This window comes from Poecilia formosa, unplaced genomic scaffold, assembly GCF_000485575.1.
Source record: "Poecilia formosa unplaced genomic scaffold, Poecilia_formosa-5.1.2 Scaffold566, whole genome shotgun sequence".
In the NCBI taxonomy this organism is placed as follows: Eukaryota; Metazoa; Chordata; class Actinopteri; order Cyprinodontiformes; family Poeciliidae; genus Poecilia; species Poecilia formosa.
Window position 1 is genome coordinate 100283 of NW_006800505.1, and position 19365 is coordinate 119647.

The 19365-nt window shown below is 38.9% G+C and overlaps 1 protein-coding gene across 2 annotated transcripts in view; it reads left to right on the forward strand.

The window, feature by feature from the left end:
* LOC103129672 (copine-5-like) overlaps nt 1–19365 on the forward strand; it is an 86171-nt gene that overhangs the window by 24736 nt on the left and 42070 nt on the right. The window contains exons 5-8 of one of the 2 annotated variants that reach the window (XM_007540844.2): nt 878–917; nt 1835–1849; nt 2007–2083; nt 18337–18400. In XM_007540844.2, the coding sequence (XP_007540906.1) occupies nt 878–917; nt 1835–1849; nt 2007–2083; nt 18337–18400 (196 nt within the window). The remainder of the gene's footprint in view (nt 1–877; nt 918–1834; nt 1850–2006; nt 2084–18336; nt 18401–19365) is intronic. The other variant, XM_007540845.2, reaches the window with a different exon arrangement.

Below are 19365 nucleotides of genomic sequence, written 5' to 3' on the forward strand. Positions count from 1 at the left end.
TCTGAAATTCATCCCTCTTTCTCTATAATGTCAACATTTTATGAACCCTCTTTCCACTTCATCCTTGTCTTGTACTTTGCTCTCTGTAGATCGGTCTTTTTCTCTTTTGGCCTCTTTGTCAGCTGCTCGTCTCTCCACTGAGGAATTATTCATCTGTAGATTAGCAGAATTAGAAGAGGCATTATAAATGTTTAATTTTAAGTTTTGCCTTTAATCTCTCGTCCGCGAAGCAACGCCTGAGACGACGTTTCTTAAATCCAAGCAGACTCCTGCTCCCTGCTTGTCCTGCTTTTTTACTTTTGAAAAGGTCAGACTAGTGAGAGGGTCAGTAAGGTACCGCTTTGTTTCAAAGTTGGCCAGAAACAAGTGATCGCTTCCTTTAGAAAAGGACTTACCCTTCCAAATAATAAAAAGAAACAGAAAAAAGTTTGTACCTCTTAGACATGAAATCCCTGGTGGACTTAACAAATGTATCCACTGCTGAGCTGGAGGTCTCTGAGGATTTATAAGCTCTTAATGAATTTATTTGACATGCTTTTGTAATACAACACTGGCATGGGAAAAGACGTAGAGAGAGAGAGAGAGAGCTTCCGTTCATAATTAGTGCTACTCATTTTCATCTCTATTTTATTGCAGAAGTGGGAGCTTGGGTTTGTTCAGCCTTAATTACTTTTACATTAAGTCTGGCTAACAAGATGCTCAAAACTTTTTCTGCATTGATTGGCTGTTTCCATATATCACCCCTGGCACAGTTTCTAGCAGCCATAAAATACACAAAGTTTTTCTTGATTACATCTTGAATTGCAGCCTAAATTGTCTCTTTTCTGTCTTTTCTGCACGTTACCCTTGAGTTATTTCTTTCATTTGCTTTTTCTAGGTATGACATTGACTCTAAAAGTCCAGATTTAGCAAAACATGTAAGTGAAACTATTTTTATTTATTTATTTATTTGTTTCTATGTGAATGAGGAACTCGGCTTTACATTTGAAGTGCACGGCTCAGATATTTAGGTTCTATGCAAACCTGTGTTTCCAAAACATCTCTCAAATATATTTTCCGATAGTGAGTGATTTGTGCTTCGACTAACAAAATGTAGTTTCTTTTTCCTTTCTGTCTGCTTCTGTTTTTGTTTTGTTTTTTTCTTTACCTAACTCCCCCAGAGCAGTGATAACAGAGATTTCATTTGCATCTGGTATGGCCTCATTACCTTTGTTTCCCCGAAGTGAGAAATTAAGCATTGTACTCCCTCATCAAAGCTTTTCAGCACAGCTCTCTGTGCGGAGGTTTTACAGGTTTTCAAAATAGCATTTATTTTGAAAGGCTGGTTTTGCCTGAAAGACAAAATGCTTTATTGTGAAGCATACGTTTGAAAACGGTCAACAGAGTGAATGCATGTTGGTTTTACCCCCCCGTGCCCCCCAAGCTTTTTATGAATGAGCGCAAACAATACAGTAAACAATATATTTGATAGACTTGGTTTGCATACTACCACATTTACGTATCAAAACAGGAGTTCGGTGATGCGATACCTTCATCACTGTGTGTTTGCATTGTGTCTCACACTCTGAAGATACACCATCTGCACTGGTCGCTTTCCTTCTCTTGCGCTCTTTCACATCCCCCTTCCTCTCCCTCTGAGACTGTGCAGCTCTGCGGCTCCCCTCTCTGCCTTTCTGCTTTGTCAAATATTCATTTTCTGCTCTTTTTTCTCATGGTGTGATGCCAGTCTGGTTTTCGAGTCATGTGTCTTTTTGTTCCATGATATGCTCTGTTGTGTCACTGCTGCTGCCTGGTCTTTCTCTTTCTTCCTCCTCCTCCTTCTCCACCCTGGAAGCCCAACGACTTTAACGTACGTGTCTGCCTCAGACGCCATTATATATAAACGTACAAATGCCTATGACGATGCCTAACTCCTCACTGATTCTCCTTCTTACTCCCACGTGATCTGCTTGAATGCCGCTGTCCGTCTCTCTTCCTCCCGCTCCATGCCTGCGTCACCACGGCAGGACTTCCTGGGTCAGGTCTACTGTACTCTTGGAGAGATCGTGGGCTCGCCTGCCAGTCGTCTGGAGAAGCAGCTAGTGTGAGTTTCCTGTTCTCTTCCTTTTATCCGTTCTAAAAGCAGATTTGATGCTCCTGAATCTGTCCACGTTTCGACCGTCTGACCCAAACTGTCAATCTCAGATGAAAGGAAATTGATTGAGAAACACCAACTTGGTTGAAAAAAAGGCTCGATATAAACATCTTAAAGCCTGACTGGAAGTTTAAACATGTGCCCTCTGTTCATCTTGAGAACATTTTTTATGGTCAGATGAGACAAATAATGGAGTCTGTACCAATCGTTAAGTGTCGTGGTGACAGCAACATGCTCACTGCTTGTGGTATTTAAGGATTAGCTCAAAAATGTTTAACTTTACCAGCATTCAGCAGCTGGTAGACTCTGTAGAGATAAACATAAATGGTGTTTTGGTTTATGAGTGGGTGAATGTTTGGAGGTGTGAACAGATGAATGCAATCTAGAATGTAAAAAGTTTTGATTGGTTGATGAGACATAAAAATAACAATAAAAGTCAGTCCTTCTACATCATAACTGGTCCACAGTTCACTTCAGAACTAAGTGGGATGGTTTGTATTTATACCTAAAGTTGTTTCACAAAGTTTCAAACATCCAATTTGTGTAGTTTTTTTTTTTTCGTTTTTTTTTTGTATTGTTCAAAATTAATGTTACATACTTTTCTCTCCAAGTGTAGGTAAAAACCTTCTGACACCAATAAGATAAGCAGATGTTTGTATTTTATAAAAACTGATTTTTTCATTAAATTAAATCACTGTTGAATAATCAGAGCTAAGACAGAGTCGGGAGGAAAAGCTCTTTCATCTGCAGTCAGTTGCGTTTTGGTCTATGATTAAACTCATGTGCTTGGATGGAGATGGGAAATTGAACATGACTGTGAGCTTCCCCAATGGAGTCCCTGTCATTAACATGCACGCCGTCCTCTAGATGCCATAAAGAGGAGATAGAAATAAGAGAGAGGAACATGGCTCTGACACCCTATTGCCTTTTTTAAAATTTTGGAGATCATAAAGTAGCACTGAGGGTGAGAAATGTAACCTAAAAATTACATCTCTATTTTTAAAAATGTATTCATCTTCTATGTATTTTCTACTCTTACTTACTGTCATTCATAACCATAACCATTCTGTGCTGATAAAGTTGCACTGATTATGTTTGGGGTCAGTGATAAAATGTCAGAAACATTGATAAACTTTTTACTGAATTGATAAACCTTTTACTGAATCAAAAAATGCCACTGACACTTAAAGAAAAACAGCAAAAGCAAGTAGAAAGTTTCTTTTTTTGTCTGTGTTGCTACATGTGAAATGGGGACCAAGTCCAGCAAAAGATGAGAGAATATTTAAATTTCAAACTACAGTTAGAGTTTAAAAATGGAAATATTTCAAAAATAAGTTATACAGAGTTCAGGGATATTACAAGCTTTGGAGGTTTCGATACTGCTTCAGATGTATTTCAGAGTTCAATATGAATAAATATCATCATGACTAAATATCTTTAGAGTTTTTGCACCTTAATGTTCTAAAAAATATAATTTTAATTGTAAATCTGACAGAGACTTTTAGACTAAAGTTGCTTTGAAAAAGACTGTGATGTAGCCTCTGTGTTGGTTATATTTATTTATAGATTTTTTTATTTTAATACATGATATTATTAATATGTGTCAAATGAAAACACACTACTTCATTGTTTGTTCATCTTTATGTGGTACAGCACACAGTATTACAAAATAACTACTAACATTGACATCATGCAATAAAATAACAGTCCACAAAGCTTTAAAGACAAAATGTGTCAAACTCTGCACTTTTCAGCTTAAGTTGTTTAGTTACAAAATAATAAAGAAGACATATATATATATATATATATATAATGTCACTTTTTTTAAGTGACATTATAAAGTCTACAGACAAACAAGGATAAAATTTACAACAGATTTCCAAAGCAGTGTCTGTCTGAGCTTTCTCTTCTTAGAAGAGAGAAGCTGCTTGACCAATGATGATTTACAGATATGATTTAAATCCCATGAAGCGGCTTTAGTACATCTGTATCAGATCTACCTGGGAGTATAAAACAACCTGATATCAGCTGGTTAATCAGTCCGGATCTCTGTTTAGGTTGAGTCTGTAGAGATCAGCGTAGCAGGAAAATATCAGTTTATTGTCACTTGTGTTTCTTGTGATAGAAACCATTTCCAGTAGATTTATTTTTCCTGATAGCGAGAGAAAAGTGTTGCGGCGTGTTTCCACCAGCTAACTGGCAGTGTGCAGCACCACTGATTCTGTATTTGCTCTAGCATCTCATTAGAAGAACTTTAATCAGTAGGAACATTGTGATAGAAAAAGTTTTGAAGCTAAAACTCTAGAAACTGACTCGCACGTGTTGCCCATATTGACGAAAAGATGAAACGTAGTTGCTGCCTCTCAGCTCAGACACTTGAGAAACTAAAAATTATTCAACTCCCTTCAAATAAAGTGTTACCAAAATATGTGTATGTAAACAGAGCATCAAAAGCAGTGTGATTTTATATTTACTGAGTGTTATCTGAGTTTTAAATAAACCGGTATGAATAAAACAAATCCATACATCATCCGGCTCTAACGAACACCCAGAGATCTCTCTGCGGCTCCGTGAGTGATGACCCTTATTTTGGAGGGTGAAGGAGAGTTTATTAAACCCTTCGTTTCTGTGTTTGTGTCTGAAAGACGGCGCGTATTTCTTTTTGTGAATGATGAGGTGCTGCTGTTCCTCGTGGTGGGCGTCGGGGGCTAGTTTGTGAGAAGTGGGGCTTTTTGGTATTGGCTGCGAACTCTGCCAGAAGCTTGTGGGCTGGATTACAAAGCGTGGTGCCCTTCAGTGCTGAATAAGAGGATGAGGAGGATCAAGAGGCAGCGCTCACCAGTGTGCTGTAAACTAGGCTTCACACCCCACATCAGAGGCAACGAGGAGGATCAGCTGCTCCCAGGCAGGCACGACGGATGATATATTGATTCGACAGCTTCAGCGGGGCACCTTGATTACTGCTGAGCTAGTGATGATCATGTTTGCCTGTTTCTTTTTTTTCTTTTCTGTGCTGTCTTATTAAAGTTTGAATACATCTGGGTAGCGTTTTAGGACCACTAGGAAAAAACACTGTTATTCTGCTGTTGAACGGCTAAAATGGGCTCACTGCTGGGAGTTTTCGTTCAGTTTTGTGAAAGGCGACAACCAAGGAGCCACTCCGTCTCCCTGTCGTGTCTTCTGGGTTGACTGTGGCTCTCTGTACCGAACGACACTTTGCAGGGACTTGGGGGAAATCTTTTAGTCATGCTTACACGAGCCCTCCAAAGGCACGCTGCGTCGAATGGCCTGCTTAAGAAGCACATCAGCTCCCCTTTCTCCATTTTCCACACTTCATCCTTCATTTATTCCTTTTCCTTACATCTGCCAGATTCTTTTCTTTTTTTTTTTTTTCCCGGCCTGACCCCCTTTTCTTTCGCTGTGCTCTTTATAATTTATTTATTCGTTTAGCTCATTCAAACCTCATTCTCTGTCTTCACGGCTTTCACGCTCTCCTTTTGAAGATACGAGATATATTGTCTCAGCGTCGGTGCGCTATGCATAAATGCAAAAGTCACCTCAAGGACAGGTAATGTCAAGTCAAGCAAATTAATTGAAATGTGTCACGCTGCAACTCTTCGCCGCTTAAATCGCATGGAAGATTTCAGCTTTCCTCATCGACCGCGACAGAGCTGTAGAGGAAGTGATGATTTACTCCAACTTGGAAATTCATAAGAGTTCATTTTGGTAGTCAAACACTGACCATATAAATGATTACTGACATACAAACTTTTCTTTTATTTTAACCCTTTCCTGCATGAATTAAGATTCTTTGTGTCAGGATTTTTTTCCAATTTTTATTTTTATTTTCTTAAGGCATAAAAAAAAGTTATTTTATTTTATTTTGTTTAGGTGATCAATTGTAATTTTCTCCAAATACAAAGTTGTTATTTGAAAAATACATCAATGATATTGTTCTTTAGGGGTTATCTTGATGTCACAATATATATATATTTTTTTACCTGCTAGATTCATCTACAGTAGAAGGAGGGACCGGGTCGGACGGCATGTTTTTTTGTCTGTCAGCCATATTGGATGTAACAAAAATAATTTCTTGCATTTGCAGCTGATGGCCAGTAGTTGATGGTGTATTTTATGATGCATTAGTTTCCACTTCAGTGGTCTGTGTGCATTTATGACATAAAAATCCACAAGAAACACAAGAAAATGGCTTTTAGACAGCTGTCCACTGTAGTGACCACTCTGCATGAAAGGGTTAAAAATGCCTTTAAAAAAGTTCATAGAATAAAATGCAACCTAAAGGTCTTATTACAGGGTAACATATGATGCTACCATTTTGATCTACTTTATTAAGTAAAGTTGTTCATCAGTTTAACACAAATAGCATCTCAGTCTTTCCCATGGAAGCGACTGGATGAATTTAGCAATCTAGACGTGGTGAAGATGACCTGCTAAAGTTCAAACTTGGCATCAGAATGAGGGAGAAAGGGCATCTGAGACACTTTGAACAGGATGCGGTTGTTGGTGACAGACATGTTAGTGTGTGTAGAGGAACACATATAAATTAATTAAATCTGTAATTCATCCCAGCCCTCCATCCAAACTCCCACTAAAATCAAAGTTTACATAAGAGTAAATAATCCTAAATTACACTATTGCCAGAATAATTGTTTGGTGAAACGGTAAATATTGGGAAAATGAACACAGTTTTTCTAGGACACCAAACTGTTTTTGGTTCACAGGTGTTTTTTTTTATTTATTTATCTCCTTGCACTACTTTAACTTTTGTCAAGCAATTTTCATATTGACTTAAGGAAAACATCATGACATGTTCATCATCATAAAGTGCTCTGCATCAGCCCAACAACGAAAAGGAAAATCCTGACATCCTTGCTCTATGCTAACTTCCTAAAAAGCTTGTAGAAATTTGCGCCTCAGTGACAGGAAGAGTCCTACATTATTATTGTACAGACGTAACATTTGTTTTGCATGCCAGACACATGAGATCAGTGGAGACAACGCAGGTGAATGGGCAAAACATGAAGCAGCAACACAGTTTTCTAACACAGCAGAAACTTTGGATTGCACTGTTGCAAACAACGTTCTTCAGATTCACATTAAGAGGAGAAAATTTAACGGGGATGGTCATATCTAGAAAATATTCAGATGCATAATTATTTAGAGGATTGCAGCCTTTTAGATACTACAGAGCTATCAGTGTGCAATGAATACAGAGCAAGTTACATGAGGCAATGCTGTTATTAGAGTTGAATTCTGCAAAAGGAAAAGCTGGTGAAGATGAGGTAATTTTATATGACAGCATTTATAAACGTATTAAACCATTTTCAAAGTTTTTTTTAATTTTTTTTTTTACTTTCTCTGGAACAAGACATGTTGCATCAGTGGTGCTGTGATGTAAATGAAGCTATGCGGATAAGACAGCTTCCCCAGAGTCTGGTGGCGGTGGATCAGCAGCGTGAGACTTCAGACGAGACTCTCCAGACCTCTTGAGGAGACGGAGGAGTTCAGCAGGAGGAGGAAGGTTACATAAAACAGTTTAAATGAGAATGAAACTATAAAGATGAGATTAAGACATCAGCCTGCTTGGTTTAAACTAAACTGAGCAAAAAAATCACCAGGCCCATTGGGAGATATCTGAGGTAAAAAAAATAAAAAATAAAATAAAAAATAGAAAGCAAGTTTGACAGTTTGGAAAAGTAGAAGTGTGAGGTTAATGTAGCCAATTTTTAAATCAGGTTATTTAAAAATCTGATCTTATTAAACCTTGAAGGTTCTGGGGAAGATTTTGTCATCCTGAGTATATTTGAGGTGGAAAGAAGTGAACTCACACAATCACAGGAAAGCTCCAGCTTAAAATCTATTTAAATCTAAGATGTTAAGAAGATAAAAAACATACGGGGCGGGACTCCTTTCTCCTAGCTGTACCGGTTCTTTTACGGGACTGAGATTAGGGGCAAATTGACTCCTCTGCCACTTGAAATTGGGTTTATGAATACACAGTGTTGCAAGGATTGAGGTTATAATGCACAACAATCAATTTCATTTTGTTAAGCCAGGTGAAAGGTAGTAGTTTAAGGAAACCCAGAAGATTGAATTGGACTACTTACTTGGCAGCAGTTCCTCTTAGTTTGAAAGCATGTGGCCACAATTGGAGGCCATGACTCTCTTTGAAGCAAAGCAAACCTCCAGCAGAACCAAACCCATTATGAGCAGGAATCTGGAGACTGGGAGAGCAGACCAATACCGAGTCCGAGTCCGGCTGCAGAACTGCTTTCAATAGAGAGAAAAACTGAGCTCACAAAGTTCATAGAAGTAACAGCTCTTTGAGGGTCCTGGTCAATGAGAGACATTTCTTTTTCTTTTCTTTTCTGTGGAAACATTTTGATTCACGGCAGGAAGAATTTACTAAAAAATTTAAAAGTGAACTAAGATTTTCTTTGTAAAAAAAACCCAAAAAAAACCCTTTGATGATGATTATGTGAGTATGGATAAAGCATGAAATACCTGCTAAAAAGCCAATATTTAATCAAAACCATGAGGAAGCTTAGTTAATTATATGGCGTACTTGTTTGTTTCACCACACTCAATCAAAGCAAAGTGAACACACAGCGTCCATCCGATTCCTGATGGTAGCAAACCAATTACATCCAAACTGGATTTGACACGAGTGACGAGGCCGCAGCAGCGATCAATAATGACTTTTCAAGGACAAACTTTGAGTGACACATTGCAGGGCGAACATGTTAAACGCCACCAGCTCACAGTTTCTGAGTGATGAGCAGCGTACGGGGTAACAGTAGTGAAGATCGAAAAGATGAAGATCTTTCTGGATTTTCTCTAAACGGCTTCTTATCCAACACCCAAAGCAAGTCAGAATTTAATACACTAGAATAATTAACTATATGACTTGGTGGTACTACAAAATAAGTACCAAAGGACTGGAAGCAAACATAGCAGCACTTTAAAATGTTTCCTTCACTTTTGAAACAAGCAACATATGTTATATGTACACATGTTTGCTACTATGTCAAAGTTCACTGTAACTCAAAGCCTTTCAGTGGAAAATGATAAAAAAAAACAAAACAAAACAAAACAGACTTAGCCTTTTTAATTTGATTATAACCACATTAAAATAAATATGTTTACAAGTCAGCATTTAGCCTCATTGCTTTCTCTGTTTATCACACTTTGTGTTCCTCTACACACATATTACGTTTACTGCTGCTTTTTCACTGCAACTAGTTTTGGTTTGTTCTTGCAAAAGCAGAAAATCACTTTACTTAACCTCTTGATCTTCTGTAGTTGAGTTAAAAATACTGGAAAAAGCATTTCAAAATCAAACTGTTTCAGAAGCTTTCAGGACAACTCAGTGTGTCAATGCCATTACAGAACTTTTCCTTGATTGCTTAAGTGGTTTCTGGTTTGTTTGGTCCAAATGGGTTGGATATATTTCCCTCTGACATGCGAAGAGGTCCCAGAGTCACCATGATCCTGTTGAAGGAATAAAATATGGTGACTTAAGTCTCAGATTTAACTTTGACGTACAAAAAAAACTAGTAGAAAAAAATCTCTGAGGTTTGAGTTGGACCCAAACTGGAATGAGTTTTGACTTACACTTGTGTTGCAGTTGAAAACAGTGTTTTGTATGTTAAATACATGTCCTCAAAAAAAAAAAAAAAAAAAAAAAAAAAATTGTTAAATAAAATGCCCTAAAACAAGCAATGCAGTTTTGATTGTTTCACTCATCATCTAGAGTTGAGACCAGGCTTGGACTAGTCCGTCGACGCCGTCCTCTTGGACCTTCACTTGTGAACGTCTCTGATTAACCACATCAGTCAGACGAACCCGTTGGGTTTTCAGTTTGCAGCCGAATCTGGACTTCCAAGACAAATTAAAAGCAATTTTACTCAGGTGTCTGTTGGAGCCTTAAGGCAGATAAAGTACAATATCCATAATAAGGCTTTTTATTCAACCTAATGCATAACATCGCCATCATATCCCACTTAAAACTAGAACAGAATATAAAACATTAGTTGATTTTATACTCATAAAACGTTAAACTCACTGTAACCACATTTACTCCCTGAAATCATGGTGTCTCCCTTGTCTCATCTCTACTTCAGAGACTCGCAGCTCTTTTAAAGTTGCGTGTTAGCTGGCTGACTGACTGGGGGCTATGCAGCCGTGCTTCAGCTGTGATGAAATGCAGCACAGATTTAAATAATGAGTGGGAAGTAAAAGAGTTCACTTTTGGTCAAACTAAGAGCCCTAATCCAAGTCCTTTTGACTGCGTAAATGTAGAGATGGTTGCAGGAACGTTGTTGATTTTACCTTTTTATCGAGATGTTTAGCTGCTCTACTTAAATGATGAAGCATTTAAGGTCATGGTGGGAATAATGGAGGCTTGGATATCCACTAAAAGAGGTAAAAACAACCGTCTGTGGGGTTCAAAACATCTGCATGTTCCTGGTTCAAGTTAAGTATAAGTGAAGCGTGAAGCGGGTGGTGAACCGTAACAACTCTGAGCCTTTTCACCGACACACCATAATTAGGTGATCTAAGTATGTTTTCCCTTTCACTTTTAGTTTTTAAATTATTTTCTTAAGGCTGTTTGAGAGTGAATACAGACCCATCAAACTGTGTTTAAGTTGGGGGGCTCTGTTGTTTTTTGTGAGTATTTATAATAATAACTCTTGAAGTGATTCTTAAAGAGCTATTTAACTTGCTTAGCCACAGAATTTGATGCTTTCTTGTCATGTTTTCACAGTTGTGAACTGATGTATAAACAGACTTAATTACGCTTAGCAGCTTTATGATTGATGCACTGTATTTCCTCTGTGAAGAAACTATGGAGAGCCTAATCCAGAGAGCCTAATTTCTTAATCTATGAGTTTAAGAAAAGCTCATAGATTTACTCCAAATCAAACCCATAATTAAATGTGTTGTGTTTTCTGACTGGGTTTGCAAATTAGCTTGTGGATAGGAAACCTACCAGCAAGGTTGCTTTGTTAGAAACAAAGCAACCAACTCCATCCACAAGTTTCTCTAAAGCAAAAAAAAAAAAAAAAGTTTCTTTAAAGCAGGTTCTCCAGTTATATTACAGAGATGCTGCCCTGCAACTCTTAAAGGAAACTCTGCTCATAACCACAATCTCCTCAAGTTCTTCAGAGGCCTGGAGAGGAGCTATGCATGTGATTTAGGTGTGATGAAATTATCAGTTGCTCACTTTCTGAAAACAGTTGACACTCCCTGTAGAGTTATAATTTACATTCTGCTTCAGCCGGCTTACAGTAGCCAACACCCCCTTGCCTTTGAACGTCACACACAATTACAACATTCTGCTGCTTCACTAAATGCCAAATTAGGCTCCAAGGCTTAACACTAACAAGGGCCCCAGTCCAATAATGTGGATTCCTGCTTAGGATGTGGAAAACCTCGACTGTGCTGACTGTACAGCAGCCAGCATGGTCCGGTGAAGCGGAGACTTATTAGGCATTATCTTGTTGCGGAAAATAAAACAGCGATCTCTTTGCTAACTTGATTCATAAGTTCTGCTTACAATATGAAACAAAATCTGAAAAAAATATCCCTCCTTTGTATGGAGGGGTGAAAGCGATCAGATTTTGAAACTCTGTTGTGTGTGTGAAGCATTAGATTTTTGTCTGCATGCTAATGGAGGCATTAAGAGCAAGAGCGAGCAAGGGCAGCGAAGGTTTTTACTCAGCAGGCGAGCTTAGCTGATTTCTTCTAAGCTCAGAGCGCAGGGTCCTCATTTCTGACACGACCATATGGTAATTCTGCTCCGAAGGTCAGAGTTCAACCAGAATCTGCTGCACCATTTAAAAACCTCTTTGTTGGTGAACTGAATCAGGGTGAACCATTGCACCAAGACTTCAATTACTTCTACCTGGTGCCAGAAATGGGGGTTAAAGGTCCTTTGCTTGATACTGACATAACAGCAGTGAAGGAAAAGTGAATCTGCCATGTCTTGATGTCGCTTCCCTGCAAATGGAAAGTTGGATAAAGTGCAGCTTTCTTTACAAGAGCAACAACAGAACAAATTTTAAAAACTCATTGGACTCTGATAGAGAGACAGAGAAATGTTTTGTTCTTGCCTGTGGCAGCAATGTGTTTAAAAGAAAATGAGTTTTTTCTTTCTGGTAAGCGAGAACACAAGAGCTGTGTTCCCTGAGACCTGAGCATGTTTTTTTATTTATTTATTTACTTTTTGCATTTAGACGAGAAAGCACCCAAATGACTGACAGGATCTCCTAATCTTCTCCTTTACTTTCAAAACAAGCGATTTCTGGATTGCAGGTGGTTGATGAAAGCCTTGTTTATTTAGAATCAAGAAAAATCAAAAATCAAACACTATTATAGTAATTAAAGCTGCAGTGTAATTTATGTAATCAAAACATCAACGACGGTCTTGCAGAACACCCGCAAAAAGAAATGGGACATGCAAGGAACTTTTTAAGGATAGCAAATAAGTATTCTTACATTGTGAATGTTTTCACATTTTGATATGTTGCAAAACTTAAAGTAGAACACAGACTATTATTTTTAAAAGTTTGTAGAAGTATAAATCTGAAAAGTGTGGCATGCAAAAGCTGCTTAAAAGCCACATTTTAGTATGGTTGACTAAAGGTTTTCTTGTCGCCATGGATATCGCTCTATGTGGTTCATCGAGATCTTCTCAGCTGCTTCTTTGCATAACGCAGCCCTAACTCTGCCTGCTTGTTTTCGTGGATGGTCACGTCTGGACAGGTTGGCATTTGTCCCGTGTTCTTTTCATCTTCTGATGATGAACTGAGAAAGAAACCTTGAAAGGTTAGGATATTGCTCTGTGACCTAGAACTGCTTCAAACTTATCCACAATTTTATCCGCTGGCTATCTGCTGCGATTTGTTTCACTGGGTTTTATTTAGGGGTATCAGATTATAGAGGGCTGATTACAAATGAATGCGTTCAGATTTCTACCTGACCATGTAGGTTTTCTTCAGTTTCTCCTACTTGCAGTTGTTCTATTTAAAGTTCATTTAAAATAATCTCAAGTTTGTGGTTGTAGTTTGAAAACTTGAGAAAAACTACAAACGGAATGAATTTGTTTATGTGCATCGTACCTGAAACAACAAACAAACCATAATTTGTTGTTTTCATATTTTAACGTCTCTCTTCTCCTTCGTATTACATTTTCTTCTTACTTGACTTGAGCTCATTCTGCCAAACGTTCAAAGTGCTTTCACGCAGGATGCTGCCGGCTGTTACCTTTCCTGAAACACAAACAGGAGCTCATCTTGTATTACCAGAGTGGAGCCGCGCTCTTTTCCTCTCCGAGAACCACCGCTCGTATCCTCTGGTGCCATTTAGAATTAGTCAACGCACTTTTCATCATCTTTTTTTTAAATCCTGTGGAGGTGAGGGATTATGAATGCTTATCAAGGTATGTAGATCAGGGGGATTAGAGGCGTAATCCCATTTAAACCCTCACAGAGTTTTGGGAACCCTCTCTAATTCTGTTCAGCTATGATCTGCCCACTGCCCCAAACATTTACAGTGGCACAAAGTCAAATCAGCTGCTGTCGCCTTTTTGTTGCTCTCTGAATCTACTCAAAACGGTTTGATTTCATGATAGTGCTATGTTGGTTATGATTTCCCCATTTTTTCTTTTTCTTTTGTCACACAGACAGTTTTTAAATGTCAAACAAACTGTAGCATCAGACAAAAAATAACCAGAATAAATAAAAATGAACTTTTCAAATTATAGTTTCATTTTCTAAGGGGGAAAAAAAAGCTATCCAGACCAACTTGACCCAAAGTAAAAGCTAACTAGTCCACTGGTTAAGTCATGAATTAACCACAATTGCTTTCATTTCACTGGTTCTTTTTGAGTAGACACACTCAGGCCTGATTAGCTGTAAAATTAAGGAATATCTTAGCTAGTACCTGCCTGATAGCATGAAGAAGGCTAAAAGTTCTCAAAAAGCATGATGATGCATCTGAAGAAATTCAAGAAGTGATTGGAAGCAAAGTCATTGACATTCATTAATATAGAAAGAGTTACAAAGCAATTTTTAACAGTGGTTAACCTTCCCAGCAGTGGCCATCTTACCAAAAGAACCAAGAGGGTTAATGTAGGAAGTCACAAAACACAGAGCAACATCTGAACCCTGCAGGCCTCAGTTGAGGTCGGTGTTCTTTGTTCAGCAATAAGAAAGACGCTGAGCAAAAAATGGCCTCCATGGGAGAGTCATAAGCTAAATTACCAAACAGGACACAGAAAATGAGTCTCACGTTTTCCGTCAAAACATTGTAAATATCCATATTCTGTACTCTTATCACACAAATCTGAAACTTTTTGGAAGGGGCGTGTCCTGTCACATCTGGTTTGAAAATAACACAAAAAAAAACAAAAACAAACGAGAGAAGCAGCCAAACATAACGGTGCTAATCCGATGCACCAGGCTTGCTTTGCTGTTTTAAGACCTACATGCCACAATTCAGCTTTTCTCTGTACCAGAAAATATATCAGGCCATCAGTTTGAGATTTAAACTTGGGCAGTCATCCAAAGCACACCAGCTAATCTATCACTGACAATAATTAAAAAAGAGAGATTTCTGAGTGGCCTGCCAAATGAATATCACCTTAAACATGAGGAAAAAAGTGAAATGGGGCTGATTTAAAACAATTTGGCATAAAAGACTGGGGAAAATCTGTACCCAAAGAGATTTTCTTTCCCCAGATATTACAACTCAGGTTGGTTTTCACCAAGAATGGCACATGAGGTTCATGTTGAGTTGGATTGTTTATCCCCTTCCATAAAAGAAAACCATAATTTGAAACCTATATTTTGTATCTACTCAAAAACAGTCTAACATTAAAATTAGTTTGAGAATCTAAAACATTAATTTAACCAACAGGAGAAAACAGAATCACATGCTTCATCCCAAAGAGCTCGTCGAGCCTTATAAAACACTGTTTTTTTTTTTTTTTTACGGTTCTGTTTACATTCTGCTTGTTATCCAGTCGCTGCCCAGAACAATCACTAATTTCTTTTAGGAAAATAAAACAATCAAATCATTTTCTCCTGTTATTTCCTAGTGCAATTGCGCCTACCCCACAAAACAATATATTTAATAAGCTCATCTCTACTTGAGTGTAAAATTACAAAACTAATGCTTTTTGCCCTTATTCCATTTCAGAACCAAACATAAAAAAGCAAACCCAGGAACAACTGCAGCGTGAAAGGATAATTTTCTTTTTGTCGGATTCTCACTCATCTCATCGAGAGGATGATCCGCCCTCACTTTTGTATGCGTGACACGTTTCTGGGCTGTTAAATATCAAGACCATTCTTCATCCTAATGACCTGGTGTGAACTGCATCATCAATAGCTTCCTTTTCCCTCTTTGGACTTTAAACTCACCCACCTCCATCTATCTCAGCCCCATGCCGTCGGGGAACAGAAAACGGAGACTTTGTAAATAACAGTTGCTTTGCGAACGACCTCTTGTGGGAAAATTATGGATGCCTCGTGCCGAACCGGAATACCTGCGACATTAATGACTATTATCATGCACGTGCTCTTGCTGGGCTAAAAGAGAGCACAAGTTTTCTTTGTACAATCTCAAAAAAAAAAAAAAAAAAAAAGGTTTTGCAGGAGACTGCAATGAGCTGAAATATGCTGCTTGATCTGTTTCGATTCACTTCATCAAACAGAGACCCTGTCAGGACGGCTGCAGCTACCTTTCTGTTTCAGCATTACTGGCAAGCATGACAGCTGTTCTTCCTGTTGCTTGTTTTGCTGATGAAGGACGATGCTGTACCACGAGGTCCTGTTTCATCCCTGTCTTCTCCTGTCTGTCTTCCTCGCGAGGATTTGTTTGATGTCGTGAATTTCTTCTGAAAGGTGACGGCAGACGTGAAGCTGCTCCGAGTGTAAACACGAGGCACGCTAAGGCCTTCAGGCGGAATCGATAAACATTGTGCGCGTTGGTGTTTTGCATTGGGTTGGTCAGGACCATATGGCACAGAGTCTGTTGGGTGCAAACAGGAGTGACTGTATGAATTATGGAGCAATGCAAATGGTGTCGAGCGTTGCAGCGCCTCAAAATTATGGCACCTTCTGAAACACATTACTGCCTTAAATTAGGTGTCAATTCCTCAGGTACGTTCTTCTTGATTCTTAAAGTATATATTAACTGCTTCATGATTTACTGTTATTTTTGTCCCATGTCCAAATTTCACGAATCGGGATTTTTACTAAGAAAGTGAGCTTAGACATTTCCAGACACACATTTCGATGCGTAGACTTTCTGCTGTTCTTGAATGTTCTGCTCTGATGTGGGTTAGGGTTAGGGTTAGGGGTTAGGGTTAGGGTTAGGATTCAAATACATATTCAAATGCTCCGATGTGCAGCTGCGTAGATTCCCTCAGCTCCTCTTAGCATTCACCCTGTTCATGAACAGAAAACAAGACCACCTCTTTGTATTTCAAACCGTTTCATCATCATCATCATCATCATCATCATCATCATCATCGTTTTCCTCCCCAAAGTTTTGTCAGTGAATGAATGTGGAGAGAATGAGGTCTGTTTAGTGCAAGAGCTTTCACATCACCAAACGTCCAGTCTCGTAAGGAAACCTGCAAAGAGTCACATGCCGGACACGTCAGCAAATAAGGAACTTATTTATGCGCTCAGCTTGTGCTTGCTCTTCACATTTTAACAAGAAGGCGCCGGAGAAAACGTGGTGTTCAATAATCCATGACTAATTTAAAAGACCATCGGCCCCTTGGTACCTGCTCACTTATCAGCGGCAGAGTGGTTCGTCTCGACCCCGATTCTTGAACGTTCACTTGATTTTAATTCCCGGTTTGATGGGAGTGCTGGCCATTGCTTTGATTTTATAAGGAGATAAGTTGGCCTCTATTGCTGTGTTTACTGGGTTTATCGCCGGGCATTTTACGGACTCTTTGATGTGCGAATGGTCGGAGGAGAGAAACATCGATAATTCAAGGAAAGTTAATTCACCTTGAGTGGAGTCTCCGCGGACCTTAAAAGATAGAGCGGGAGAATTAAATATGTCTGCCCTCTGACTACAGCTGCCTTACTTCACACATTTCCTCCACAAAGATAGTGCAGCACTTAAAGCTGGATCCTTTGGATGCAGGATCTATGTAGAGGTATTGATCAAACTCGGCGCCTTAGAGAGCTGATTTACTTTAATGGTGCGTTTTACTAGATGTTTTACAGGACTGGATATTGAGAGAAACAGCAGTGGAATCAGCTGGAACTGTAAAACCAGCAGGAACGGCAACATTTCTTGTGCAGGGAGAAAAGCACTCTTGCTTTCCTAATGGCCTTCTTTGTCTAACCCATTCTTGAATGTTTAGATGCTGAAAGTTTGAGCTTTTGTTTGCAACGCAAGCCTCTGTTGCTGCAGCGACAAACTGCTTCTGGTTCAGACGGACAGAATCCAGCGTTAGGTGACAGCCACGTCAGCTGTCACAGCTTGACGAGGATCCGCAGCAAGTTTGACCTTTTAATGATTGGACTCCAGCTAAGGCCACAGCAGGACTTGCATGTAATTTCCCTCTTTACTCTAAAAAGATGACAGGATGTCAGCAGCGGGAGAGCTACTGTATGATTGATAAATTGAAAATCCATTTTGTTCTGCGTTCACTTAAATTTAGTTCACATATTATTCACAAGTGCATGAAGTGCTGAAATATGGCAAGTCACCTCATAAAAATGTTAGAAAAATGTGCAATAAATGTGTATAAATTGACTCGTATATTATTTAGCTGACATATTACAAGAAAGTCCCTGAACAAGGTGAGATATGAAAACACATCTGGGCAGAGACCCTTCGATTTGCTGCTAGATAAGTCGAAGATAAACACAAGCAACTCTTAAAAGCTTCAAAATTATAGCTGAACTAGGGTAATAGTAATTTACGATAATGTGTAGGAAAAAAATCCCTAAACTTTTTAACAAAAAAAGAATAAAGAAGTCAGAACTACAAGAAAAAGTGAAACCTGTCCCTGGAAATTATAACTCTATGTCAGATTTTACTCTGAAGAATTTGTTGGGAAGATTGTGCTACGATAAAAATTTAAGGGTGCGCAGTGGATCGTTGCTTTTATTAAAAGTTTAAATGATTTGTTTTTCCCCCCACAGGGGCATACCTGGGAAGACATGTGGAACCATAATCTTATCAGCTGAAGAGCTTGGAAACTGCAGAGTAAGTCCAAAAAGTTTTGACCCGTTTACTTTCTAATTTCTTTTACAATAAATGCTTTTAATAAATGAGATATTTTATTTTTTTTTATCCGTCCACCTAAACAAAGGCATATCAGGCTTTAATATGACACACAAAGTGGTGCGAATGCATGTTTGCCCACACGCCTTTGGGAAAGCGGGATGTTTCATATCTGTGCCGTCGGTGAGATGTATCGTATCATAAATGTTCTCATTAAACGAGCAGGATACGCCGTGTTGCCGAGCGAACGCGTTTGTCATTTGCAAATTGTGTACCTAGTGAGTATGCTACAAGCATGAATTGTTATTTAATGAGACCGCCTTTATTCCAATCACTAAATTGGGCCTTTACTCTGCTGTGTGGTGTTAATCCACGAGTCCACATTAATAACCAGTGTCCGGTAATACTCGCTGGCTTCCTCTCCTCAGTGCCAAATGAAGATAGTAAATAACAGCATTATGGCTGTGCCAGCATAGCAGCAGAGAGCAGTAAGATATTCTGGGCAGCACTACTGGGCCTCCCTTAGAGGCTGTACAGTAACCCACTAAGTGACCATATACGTGTTTTATTGCACCACATAACGTGTAATACTCTGAGAGTTCAAAGCTATGTTAATTCACTTGTACTTTCATGGAGTTTGACTGCAGTTTTACCTGACTTGACTTGTCTGACTTTGTTTTAAATAGTCTTCTGTTAGGAAGAGGCAGATCAGATTGATGCAGATAATGAACCTGCCACTATAAGCTGCCCTGTTACGCTCATGTGTCGGCGCTCTTGCTCATTGAAGGGCCCTCCGTGAGGTGCGTTGCGTCTGCAATGATGGCGGTTAGCAACATCAGTGCAAAGCACCTCTTCAGGAGGCGAATTAGTAATATAAATGCAAATGATCATTACCGGTACAAATGACTGTTTCTGGCCAATTAGGGATGGAAAGATGCGCCACTCCA